Source organism: Musa acuminata, chromosome BXJ3-10, assembly GCF_036884655.1.
Source record: "Musa acuminata AAA Group cultivar baxijiao chromosome BXJ3-10, Cavendish_Baxijiao_AAA, whole genome shotgun sequence".
In the NCBI taxonomy this organism is placed as follows: Eukaryota; Viridiplantae; Streptophyta; class Magnoliopsida; order Zingiberales; family Musaceae; genus Musa; species Musa acuminata.
Genome location: NC_088358.1, coordinates 24,608,403 through 24,620,340, shown reverse-complemented (window position 1 = coordinate 24,620,340; position 11,938 = coordinate 24,608,403). Strand labels below are relative to the sequence as shown.

At 47.3% G+C, this 11,938-nt stretch overlaps 2 protein-coding genes across 2 annotated transcripts; one reads left to right on the top strand and one right to left on the bottom strand.

The window, feature by feature from the left end:
• The first annotated feature begins 720 nt into the window (after positions 1–720).
• Positions 721–4,592, top strand: LOC104000636 (glyceraldehyde-3-phosphate dehydrogenase A, chloroplastic). The gene is made up of 5 exons (XM_009422724.3): positions 721–877; positions 985–1,098; positions 1,756–2,060; positions 2,163–2,407; positions 3,835–4,592. Exons 1-5 carry the CDS (start codon positions 836–838, stop codon positions 4,335–4,337), a joined length of 1,209 nt encoding a protein of 402 aa, XP_009420999.1. The 5' UTR covers positions 721–835; the 3' UTR covers positions 4,338–4,592.
• A 5,053-nt stretch (positions 4,593–9,645) lies between these two features.
• On the bottom strand, positions 9,646–11,319 carry LOC104000637 (probable BOI-related E3 ubiquitin-protein ligase 2). The gene is made up of 3 exons (XM_009422725.2): positions 11,051–11,319; positions 10,414–10,837; positions 9,646–10,308 (listed from the first exon to the last, which is right to left on the bottom strand). The coding sequence occupies exons 1-3, from the start codon at positions 11,107–11,109 to the stop codon at positions 9,760–9,762; spliced, it is 1,032 nt and encodes a 343-aa protein (XP_009421000.2). The 5' UTR covers positions 11,110–11,319; the 3' UTR covers positions 9,646–9,759.
• Positions 11,320–11,938: the final 619 nt, after the last annotated feature.

Here is an 11,938-nt window from a genome sequence, read left to right as displayed (position 1 = left end):
CGAATCTCAACGCAAATCTGGCAGGCGGAATCTACCTGGACATGTTTTGGACGATCGATTGCGTTGTCGGGTGGGGTTATTCTATGGCGAGTCGGGTTCTCCATTCGGGTCAAGCATTTCGCTCCTCGAGGATACAATCGGGGCTCGAACAGGCAGCCATGGATCAGCCAAGCCCTGACAAAGCTGACCTGACTCATCTCGCACGCCAGATGAGGTTGGACCTGACCCGACATGTGCTCTTGGACTCTTAGTAGCTCATCACAATCGAACTCGATCTACTGCAAGTCCCTAACACGATTAGTACATCGCCCTGCTATTAACTCGATCTACTGTCGGCATCGTGTGTAAACATCAACGGAAGAAACATTTTTCACCATCACGGAGCCAAACTAACTTACAAATTTGATGCAATTGTTTGTATTGTCAAGTAATTGGGCTCAATCGTTTTGTGGATGTATCAGATTAGTACTAATGATTTATCAGAATTTGCCTTGTTCCCTCAAAAGTCACTTGTCGCTCGCATCTCGCTGCGGAAAACCACAGCCAGAGATGTAATATGTGAGCCCACAGTGGCAAGGCGAACCACGACCAATCAATGATACTTCAGGCTCCAAGCTGTGTTGTCATTGCAGCCCTACACTGCATGATGTGATGGAGGAGGCGGGCTCGCAGCCATACGTTGCAGGATGGGCTATCCAAAATCTCATCTCTTCTCCTCCTCCGCTCGATCACCCACTGCGTCCACGCACCACAAACTTCCCTCCTCTTATCTTCCCCTTCTTATAAGCTCCCCTGTTTCACTTCTGCTGCTGCCGCTTCCCATCCTCTCACCGGCATGGCCTCGGCGACGCTCACGGCGGCCAATGCCTGTCTTCAGGTTCTCCTTTCCTACTGCTCTCACTTAAAAGAATTCAAATTGCAGATTAGTTCCAGCTTCTGAGAGCCCTTACATGTTGCATCTGTGGTTGTCTTCTGTGGCGGCAGGGCAAGGGATTCTCGGACTTCTCGGGACTTAGGAGTGCTTCCTCTTCGATTCCCTTGAGAAGGATCAACTCCTCCGATGACTTCCTTTCCGTCGTCGCTTTTAGAACCTCAGCGGTGAGCTATTTTTCTCTTGCACTTCCTCGTATGTTTCCTGCACGGCTTAACTACTACTTCTTAGTGTTCAACATATCGTCCAGTGAATTCAATTTGAAGTGACGATTGCCATGGTGAATAGTAAAATCGTCAGTATCACCGATTGTTCTAATGAGTTTCTACCTCACTGTATATCTCATGTAAGAAGATGCAACCTTTAGGGAATGCTGTGTTAAGGTATCGAACATAGGGGGGGGGCGTAAGAGCGATGCTTCACGTACAGAACTGAAGTCCCAATTAGAGGATGTGGGGCATGTCACCCGGGCACGAGCGGGTTTGGAGTTGGAGAATGTGCACTACTTGGGACCCGAATCCGAAATCGAGTCAGTACAAGAAAGCATTGATCAGACAAGACTATATATATATATATATATATATATAATATATAATAATTCTGGCGTACGATTGTATCTTAATGTTAATTTATGCAGTGTTATAGGATATGCCGATGATTGTAGGATATGGAATAATTTATTAGTAATTGCCACGTAATTTATACATTTGGTCCAAATCTTGGGCTGCTTCAGTCGTTTAATTTGTTCTTCTTTCCCGGCGGGAAGCCTGACGAAATGATTATGGGTTTCTCTGGTGGCGGTGGTGGTGGTGGCGGCGCCGCAGGTGGGCAGCAGCGGAGGGTACCGGAAGGGCGCGGCGGAGGCGAAGGTAAAGGTGGCCATCAACGGGTTCGGCCGCATCGGGCGCAACTTCCTGCGGTGCTGGCACGGGCGCAAGGACTCGCCCCTGGACGTGGTGGCCATCAACGACACCGGAGGCGTCAAGCAGGCCTCCCACCTCCTCAAGTACGACTCCACCCTCGGCATCTTCGAAGCCAACGTCAAGCCCGAGGGTGACTCCGCCATCTCGGTCGACGGCAAGGTCATCAAGGTCGTCTCCAACCGCAACCCCGCCAACCTTCCGTGGGGGTATGTTCTCGTCCCTTCCTCTCACTGCGTGCATGCTCATTCGTAGATCGTTGCAGTAAGTCAATACTGTTGGCGTTGTCTCTGTCTCTCGTGTGTGTGCAGTGAGTTGGGAATAGATTTGGTGATCGAAGGGACGGGGGTGTTCGTGGACAGGGAGGGAGCAGGGAAGCACATCCAGGCCGGCGCCAAGAAGGTGCTCATCACCGCCCCGGGCAAAGGTGACATCCCCACCTACGTGGTGGGAGTCAACGAGGATGCGTACAACCCCGATGAGCCCATCATCAGCAACGCCTCCTGCACCACCAACTGCCTCGCCCCCTTCGTCAAGATCCTCGACCAGAAGTTTGGTGAGCCTTTCATCTTTGCTCTGCTAGCCTGCTATTACGAGATGTCATGACCTCTGTTTACAGTTGGATCCGAGGTTGAAACTATAAGAGGTCTTTTTAGTTTCTTCGAGTAGTATAATAATGACAGAAAACTTCCATTAATTCATTTCTATCATGAAAGGTGTCCTGTTCGTGTTTAAAGCATAGCCTGCTTTTGCTGCTTCTAAGAAACCTGCTCGTCATTCCTCTACATACCTTTCTTTATGATGAGATGCAACCTTTGGTCCAAGAATTAGAAGCTCTGTAGATATATTTCTACCGATTTGTTCCTTTAGAGAGGTTATGTGCATGAATCCATTGGATGTATTCTTCTTGAAGATATTGCGTATTTGTTTCTTCTGCATTGCTCTGCACCTTCTGCTGTCACACTCACATTCCCACAAAAGATGATACAGGGGATGGACACTAGAAATTTGAACTCTTCAAATTTTAAGTGTACAGAGGAACTTCTTAAAACATTCTTTCGGGAGCATTAAATTCATTGCATCACATGAAACCATAAATCCCATATTAGATTAACAGATGAACTACAATTACTTAATGCCACTACTGTTTTTGGAGCCCCTTTTTTTGGGGCAGGTGAGCTACTGTTTCCTCTGAAGACACTCCTAAATTTTCTGTATAGATTAGGAATGGATTTCTTAGTTGTGATGTTAGGAAAGGATGGAGATAGGTCTGCTCACTAGGGGATAAATGAAATGGCTCATTTCCAGTGGGCAATGGTCTCATCAGTTAAAGACAATATGACAAAAAAAGACATTGTGATATCTCCATAACGAATCTTAAAGCTGTCAAAGACAAACACAATCAAGCATCTTGCAGAACATGTTCTGATTACTTACTACATTTCTGTTGTTATCAAGTTAAACTTGACCCTTTGCAGCTCACTGAACATTGGAATGGAGAAGAGATGTCAAATAACTATGTTTATAGCTTATATAACCTTGTCCTATTCTGCATGAGCATCAGGTAAGCTTCCATTAATGTCACTACACCAAGCATAGGATGATGCTAGTTGTACAAGACTCATGGTTCATATTTCTTGTCTATCAGAAATGTCATATAGGAACTTCTTCATGCCCTCTAAGCTCTTAATAGAAGAAGATAGGTAATCGTCACTCGACGAATTCATGCAGTAGTGCATTTGAGATTGACAGATACAGTATTGATCGACTCTCATGGTCTACTCATGCTTGTGCTAATTATATTGGGCTTCGTGTTTTGTGATCTTCATAGGGTATATTATGTGGTTTCAAATGTGGGATTCATGATTGCTGTTTTGAGTTTTCATGATGATATATAATAGCTAACTTATGAGATGTGCTATCGTTAGCTTTTCTTGTTGCATGGGAACGTAACATGGTTTCTGCCATCCAAACCCATGACAGGAATCATCAAGGGAACCATGACCACCACTCACTCCTACACCGGGGACCAAAGGCTGCTTGATGCGAGCCATCGCGACCTCCGTCGTGCGCGAGCCGCTGCGCTCAACATAGTCCCCACCTCCACCGGCGCCGCGAAGGCCGTCGCCCTGGTTCTCCCCTCCCTCAAGGGCAAACTCAACGGAATCGCCCTCCGTGTGCCCACCCCTAACGTCTCGGTCGTCGACCTTGTTGTGCAAGTATCCAAGAAGACCTTCGCCGAGGAGGTCAATGCCGCGTTCCGAGATGCTGCCGACAAAGAATTGAAGGGCATCCTCTCCGTCTGCGACGAGCCTCTTGTCTCCGTGGACTTCCGCTGCAGCGATGTGTCGTCGACCGTCGATTCGTCGCTGACCATGGTGATGGGCGACGACATGGTCAAGGTGATTGCTTGGTATGACAACGAGTGGGGCTACTCGCAGAGGGTTGTAGATTTGGCTGACATCGTAGCCAACCAGTGGAAATGATCGGGGCGCATCAGAAGGGACGATTAAGTTGCCAGCTTTTTGCTTCTACTAGATTTCCTGCTTTCCCAAACACTGTGATGAGAAAGAAATCCATCTCTTTTCGTTCTTTCAGTATATTATCCTTGTACAACTCCACCTCCGCTCTCAGTAATCTGTATCACATAAACTCATCACCCATCATGGAACTGTAATGGGCTATCTCGGCTTTGAAAGTCCATGTCATGTTCTATGTGCTGCATTCAGTTTTATCTTTTATAGCTTGTTTCTCAGTCTCTTACATGATCGATTTCGAAGTAGACTTTCTTCGATTACCAAAAGGAACCTAATGATTCTCTACAAAAACTTCCTCCTAAAATGTCCTCTATATATACATACATTTGGGGGTATAGATGCCATGATTCGACATCGATAAGTATAGAGTTCGATGTTGATGTTAGATGATTGCTTTTGATTTGATTAGGGAGATTATCCTACATGCAGCCGATCCCATCATAATCATCTTTGTCGTCAAATGCATGCATCCACAGGTTTACCAGATCGTGTGGAATGAACCAAACGAATACAGACTTGCTTGATGCTACCAGCATTTTCTGACACAAGGCCAGATCTCACCTAACCTTGAGCGAAGTCAGAAGCAGGAACCTAACATTCCTCTGAATCAGATAGCAGTTTGAGATAGGTCAAAGCCAACCATGTAGTTAATGGGTGGACGAGCTGACTTGATCCTTTCTTACTAGCAACAATGGTCAGGCATTGCGGCATCACAAAGACTCAAAGTCAGGCAAAATTTTCAGCCTGTCTGACTTCCCAGCTCCTTGGGTTTCACTAGTGTTCTCTTCTGACTCTTTCCACTGGTCTTCTGCCTAGTTTCAGAGCTGCGGCTCTTGCCGCTACATTGCCTCTCCTCTGGAAACACTCCGTTCCTGGTCCATCATAAAGATTCACGAATCTCGACGATTAGCATTGCCTAGCAATTCAAAGGTCAACGTTCAAGCTTCCTTGTGTTTCTCCTGCTCTGTCATACCATATATACAAATCACTATCAATTTCTGAAAGGTAGCAGTAGGCGTGCAGTCTTATAGGACTTTTCACAGGTATTGGCTGGATTTCTCACAGGAATGGAACAATAAATGGCCTTCCTTTACTGCTTCAACGTTGCTTACGACTCAAATCTGTTCAGAACGCGTCATGTACAAATGGTTTGCATCTGGAAAAACATGGGGTCTCAGATTGCAGTCAGCTGCCGTGGTTTCTATGTTGGTTAACAAACTGTACAAGTAAGAGAGATGTAATAATCAGTTCTACAAACTTTCTGCATCAGATGGTGCACTGATTCAGAAACATCTTCTTTCTACCGTAACCTCAATCAGAGGGATCATAAACTGGTGAAAGTTGACTCCGATCCATGTCCGGGTAAAACTAGAATTCATAGCAAAAGGAAACATATCACATTCAGCGAAATAATTTGCTGTTGACTATGCACTGCAAAACTCCATTTCTGTTTGCATCCGGCACCGGGAACCCACCCCACTGTACACCATTGACACCTCTGCATCACTGGAATTTATTGTAGGAGCCACCATGGACCATCTCGTCCTACACATACATCCACCCTCCTCAGGTCCTGTCTACAATGGTGACCTCGGAGGTGGTCCTTGGCATCAGCCTTTCATGAAGGCAGCCTATTTATTGCAGTCTAATCGACAGCACGTCTGCGCATCTTTCCAACTGTTGTGGGCTGTGGCGGTCCTCTCCGCTCTCTCAGACGTCCGTCCAACTCCTCCAACGCTGCAGCTTCCGCCCCTGGCTATCGTCCAAATGACCCTCTATAGGTAGCACGTCTCTACCGGGACGAGCTTGCATGCCATCATATTTTAATCCAGTGACCAGTCTCCATCAGTGTTTTCTCCCTTGCACACTGGCCTTGTATGAAGTTTACCACTGCCTTCCTTTCTCCTCTTGTGCTGATAGGACGAAGTTTCACAAGATTAAGGGTCAATGAGAAGTACTCGTGTATAGGAATTACAATTTGCAGGATGGAACACGGGATAGGACGTAGTTTGGTCCCGACTGTGATGCATTAATTCTCTGGAGAAAAAGTAAATGTCCATGAGAAAGAACACATCGATGAGGCCAGAAGTCCGGCTGATTGAACGCTCAGAAACTAAAGGACATATGGCTTCTGTTGCATGATAATTATTCATGAGGGAGACGGATGTGTTTGATACGTACGCACACTGTTCTCACTACAGCCACGTAATAGAAAAAAAGAGTACGAAAAGGCTCTATCACATGCATGCATTGAATCCTATAGCAATCAAATACAGCCCGCCCATCTTTTTGTTTCTTTTTCTCTCTCTTCTTTAGCGAAAGATGGAAACGATGAGCAGAAAAGAAAATTTATGTAATGGATGTTCTCAACCTAGTCCCCCTCTCACTACAGTTGATGTCATCTTCCACATTCCCATGCACCGTCCATGGCTTCGTATTAAACCCCAGTTGGTGTCACACTGCATCAACCAACTGCTAAGAGTAGATAGACTCCAGGAAACATAGATATTCCCTCTCTCTCTCTCTCTCTCTCTCTCTTGTTAGAAGATTTTCCATCACATAAAGTCTAGTTTGGGTGCTGCAAGAACTTTTAAAAGAGCCCTGTAATGCCCGTAAAGGAAGCTGCCTTGAAGAGACGAAACAGAGCAAGCTTGCCTCCCCAAACAAGTGTCTGCTCTTAAAATAATAGGAGAAAGGACGTCCCACGCACCAAGGCAAGTAAACACTCACAGACTTTGGGAGGGGAAGAAAAGGTGGACCTTTTTCTATTGACAAGGTTGTGAGATTCGAGGGAGACCTCTTGCATTAGTTTTTTTAGGCTTCTTGGTAGCGGATAGCGGTACCCAACTGTAGCGAAGGGGAGGCGATAAAGAAACCCAGCAGCACTCCGGCCTAAGCTTCAATGGCCAGAAACCTGAGGCAAAGCTACAGGACATAGAGCTGGACAGGTCAACTGATATCCACGTTCAAACAACCTCAGCCGAACCCCCGTGGACCCCCACCACCATGCTTGAACACCACAGGAAGCCAAGGGTTTCGATGAGCATTCAGTACCCCCACCCACTGAGTGCAGGAAAACCTGTTCATCTGTCTTCTTGTCAAGGCGTTTTCCATTCCCCATGCAACTTAGGGCTCCATTCACTCGCTCAGCGTGGGTCAATTACCACCACCTGTTAAGCCAAGGAAACGGCCAGAAGAGTGTCGGACGAAAGCAAAGTGCTGCTTTAATATATTGTCACGAGGACACCGAGATATGGGTGACAACCATATATGCCTTTTCCCTTCATCTTCTCCACCGAACCCAAGACCGAGAGGACGAAGAGTTGGTGGGCTTAATGGGATGGAGTGGGTTTTAGCTTTCACCACTTCACATGCCATGGGGCATTACTCTAGTGGAAAATGACATAATGCATGCATATGGTTGGGCGAAAGAAACATGTATCGGTAGTCTAAAGCAAGGCATGTGAGAGCTTTGCCGGTGGCATCTGATGCCATAAATGTGATGCACATCACTTTTCCTTTTGTCCTGCTCCATAGCCTTCAAGCTTAGCCGAGAAAAAAAAATTAAAAGGAACAAAGAAGAGACGAGCAAAAGAAAAAGAAAATGTTCTAAGCCATGGAAGGTTTCCACAGATGCTTTATTATCTCTCTGCTCTGCGCCCTCTGCGGCCACTTTGATACAGTGTTTCAAAAATGGTTCTGTAGGGCGATTGCCTGCAACTTTACGTCGAACTTTTCTCAGTGCTCAGAACAAGGTTGAATGATACAGTCCAAAACTATCCAATATCGGCACCACTGCATACAACTTCTGAGGCGCTGATTGAACCCCATGTAGTACTAATTGCCAACACGATTCAGGACCTCTGTACGTCGGTAAACGTAGATGAGGACAATCGACCTGTGAGTTCAAGCATGTACGAAATTTTCACGTCCAGTACATGGTATTAATTGTGCTTGGAAGAAGGCAATCGCACATGGCGCGTGAAGAACAACCAGCCCAAGTTGCGTACCCCATCATGTCACATGCATCTCCCGCGGTTGCTTTTATTTCCGCTGCTTCATGCACCAGTAGCTACTAATGGTAACTGTTCATGTCGACCACTGCGTCTCATCCGGATGAATAGAGAACGTTCCCAGGGTTAGACAATGAACAGTGTGGTCTCGCAGTAAAACTCCGGGGGGTAGGAGATCAAGGTGAATCGATCCTACAACTCGGGTGCAGGAGACGAACTCGTACCCACATGCTGCACAGTTAAATACTTCGAATATGGTGTCTCTACGATGGTATATTCATATATATGTAATCATCTAGCTTTGACCAGATTCATCGCAATCAAATGCGCTTCCCGATGAATATGTATGAAGCGTTAGCAACGAGCGGAAACGTCATTGAAGCTCCTGCAGATGTCGCAGGCATCAAATCTCGGGGCTCATTCTGGATTTGTAAGTCAAATATATCTATGTATGTATAATATTATATATATCCTATAGAATGACTCAAGATTACCATGGAGAATTCATGAGACCTCTTCCACCAAACAAACAATCCGATCACCAAATTCATGAGATCCTCCCTCCACCAAATGCCCCCACCCGAAACCTAAAAGCAAAAGAGGAAGTGATAATGGCACCACGGTGCGGAAATAATGGATGGCATGAGATAAAAGGAAGTCTCCCCATGAAAACACCACCCAACACCTTCTTCCTTGGTTGTCTCAAACAAAATTAGTGGCGGAGTGCAGTGCATCCCATCTGTCGGCCTGCACGGCTTAGCCATGACACTAAGCATCCATTAACTCCTGACCAAATCACATGAGGCGGCATCATATAATACAACCAGAATACTGCCACTTTTGGTGTTTCCCCCCATGTCATTATTCTCTGCTATAAAGCCTATATAATAATGGAGCATATCCTGAACCCACCATCCATTACTTGTCTATAGTACACAGTCCGTGACGGGCCCCACGAGATCTTTCCCTTTCCCTTGTGTGCCCTGCCCCACCGCCGTGGCCATCTTTAGTAGGGTCATCTAAACGACAATAATAATTATCGACATATAATAATCTTGCTGCAGTCTTCAAATAATTCTCCATAAAAACACCGTAATCGGATACGCAACAGCTGGAGAGGCTAAAAGAATCCTCCTACAGCAAAGAAAGGGTTCGCTCGGAAGAGATCCCTTCAAATCCCAAATTTGAAGGCAGAGACACAAATGCATCATGAGCTAATTTTGTGATAAGAAAACCACAGAACATAAATGCTTTAAATCTAGAAAATCTTTAGCAAGAAATAAATGTGCAGGTCTTACAAAGAGAAGTCCATACATAACAGGACTCATAAAAGGGACCGAAACGGACGGCCGAGATTTTCACGACATCGCGATCTGAAGGCACGCGTTCTTAGCGGAACCACACGCTGGACACGCGTCTATCATTGACTCGCAGATCTTGCATAAGCAAAGGTGCCTGCAGGGGAGCAGCAGAACGCACACGTCCCTTTCGCCGCACGACCTGCACGCCGCCCTCGGTCGCCGGCGGACCTCCTCCGCCTCCGTCGCCGGCGACGAAGCGTGCCTCCTATCCGCCACCGCCGAACGGCATGACTGGGCATCGTCGTCGGTGTCGCCGTAGCCCTCCTTGACCTGGGCGGCCGCGGCGTTGTGGAGGAGGACCTGCTCGAGATTAGCCCGCAGGCTGGCGGCGACGGACTCGTTGTTTTTGGCAACACCGAACCACAGCTCTGTCTCCGCGGTCAGCTGGCGCACCGTCTCCTCCAGTTCCGCGTTCAACCGCCGCGCCTTCTCCAGCTCCGCCTCCTTCTCCCTCAGCCTCTTCGCCACCCGCTGCTCCACGCACCATAGCAGCGCCTTACAATGCCTATTCCGCACCTCCTCCAGCCCACTCCGCAGTCGTTCCCTCTTCAAAGGGATATAGATATTGATAATTTTGGCACCGAAAAAGACAAAGAACAAACAAAAGTACTTGCAGAGACGGAAAATAAGAGGATAAGCTAGTCGTAATACCTGAAGGCGGATGAGTTCATCGATCTCGGCATTCTGGTAAGAGAGATGGGAGACGAGATCTTGGGTGAGAGGGGACGCGGGCCGACCGCTGGTGGAGGTACCGCCGGAATCGAGCAGGCGGGTCTGATGACAGCCGGGGGCGGATAAGGCGGCAGCAACAGCCCTCTCCGGGACAGCTGTTACCGTCGCGAGGTTAGGGTAGCAGAACGGCGGCAAGACGGACTCGAGGTTAGATTGCAGCACCACCGCGGGCGGCTCTTCCCGCGCCCGCTTCCTCGTCCCGGAGGCAAAGCATGTAAGCTCGCTCTGGGGATCACTGAACACGGTGGCATTGTTAACGCCACCGAGGTGGGTGCTGTACCGGCCCAACATATCGTGATGTTCCAGCAGCATCTGGAGGTCTTCCATTACATTGTTCCCGGCCCTGCATATATATTGAAGCAAGGAACCAAGGTAAGTAATAGTACGGAGAAAAGAAACTGAAACCGAAACGCTTGGAATTATATGATCGACGCAATTACGTAATAAGCCTTCCTAAACTGAGCAGAGGTACACAGGATGCAGGATATGGAATCCCATGCGACAAGGAATGAATCGCTCGATAGCAAGTAAAAGTGGGAAGGCAAGGTTGGCTCACCGGCCGCGGAAATCCGGGGAGAAAGCAAAATTGGAGGGATACTGCGCTTGCACGGCCATGATCTTTTCTGTACGTGGTCGATCCAAATCAGGCTCCCACCACCACCAATAGGTTATGCCTCGCCGCTGCTATAAGCTGTAGATAGCGGAGGAGGAGGACAGATTCATTCACGAGCGAGAGAGAGAGAGAGAGAGAGAGAGAGAGAGAGAGAGAGAAGGGGGGAGGGTGAAGGAAAAGTATGAGATGGGAGATGGACGAAATGGCGTAAGGAAGGCGTGGTGGTGCACTATTTATACACTCACGAGACGAGAGAAAACGGGCAGAGTAATTGTTTACTGATAAACCAAGTAAAGAAAATGAAGTTACGAGTTACTATTTTGATTATGAATTTTCCTCGTAGTTTGGGTACTGACAGTCGCACGTTGCGGACATCAATGAAGACGCCGGAGAGAGGCGGTCAAGCCAACAGCGAAGAGACGATGCACAGGAGATACGGAGTTGGCGGGTCGCCCATCTCCCACACCCTTCAGCCATTGCTTTTTCCGTATCCGGTCGATTAGAACGATGAATCCTATCCTTGCCGCCGAGAAGAAAAGGCGGATTGTTAGGAGAGGGATCGCAGTCCATTATTATAATTCACGCTGCCCGTTTTTGTCAGCTTCGTGCAGGTAATACTGGGCATCTATTTTTCAGCTTTGTCTGCCGGAGAGAAGTGCCTGAATGGATGGGAATTCCCAGACGAGCTGTGTCGTTTTCTACTGAAGTTGAGTGGCGTTCTGTCTCATTACAAATGTAAAAGACAGATTGTAATATAGAATACATGTTTGTTTGGATCGCTGGGACAAGTAAATCCGTGGATGCTTTCCATCGCAAGTTATCACAAGTCAC

Excerpts from the sequence above, each read along its gene's own strand:
- LOC104000637 (XM_009422725.2), bottom strand. The coding sequence starts at position 11,109 with ATGGCCGTGCAAGCGCAGTATCCCTCCAATTTTGCTTTCTCCCCGGAT. Across the intron at positions 10,838-11,050 it reads TCCCCGGATTTCCGCGGCCG|GGCCGGGAACAATGTAATGG; the intron begins GTGAGCCAACCT and ends ATATATATGCAG. Across the intron at positions 10,309-10,413 it reads ATGAACTCATCCGCCTTCAG|AGGGAACGACTGCGGAGTGG; the intron begins GTATTACGACTA and ends ATCCCTTTGAAG.
- LOC104000636 (XM_009422724.3), top strand. The coding sequence starts at position 836 with ATGGCCTCGGCGACGCTCACGGCGGCCAATGCCTGTCTTCAG. Across the intron at positions 2,061-2,162 it reads CCCGCCAACCTTCCGTGGGG|TGAGTTGGGAATAGATTTGG; the intron begins GTATGTTCTCGT and ends GTGTGTGTGCAG. Across the intron at positions 2,408-3,834 it reads GATCCTCGACCAGAAGTTTG|GAATCATCAAGGGAACCATG; the intron begins GTGAGCCTTTCA and ends AACCCATGACAG.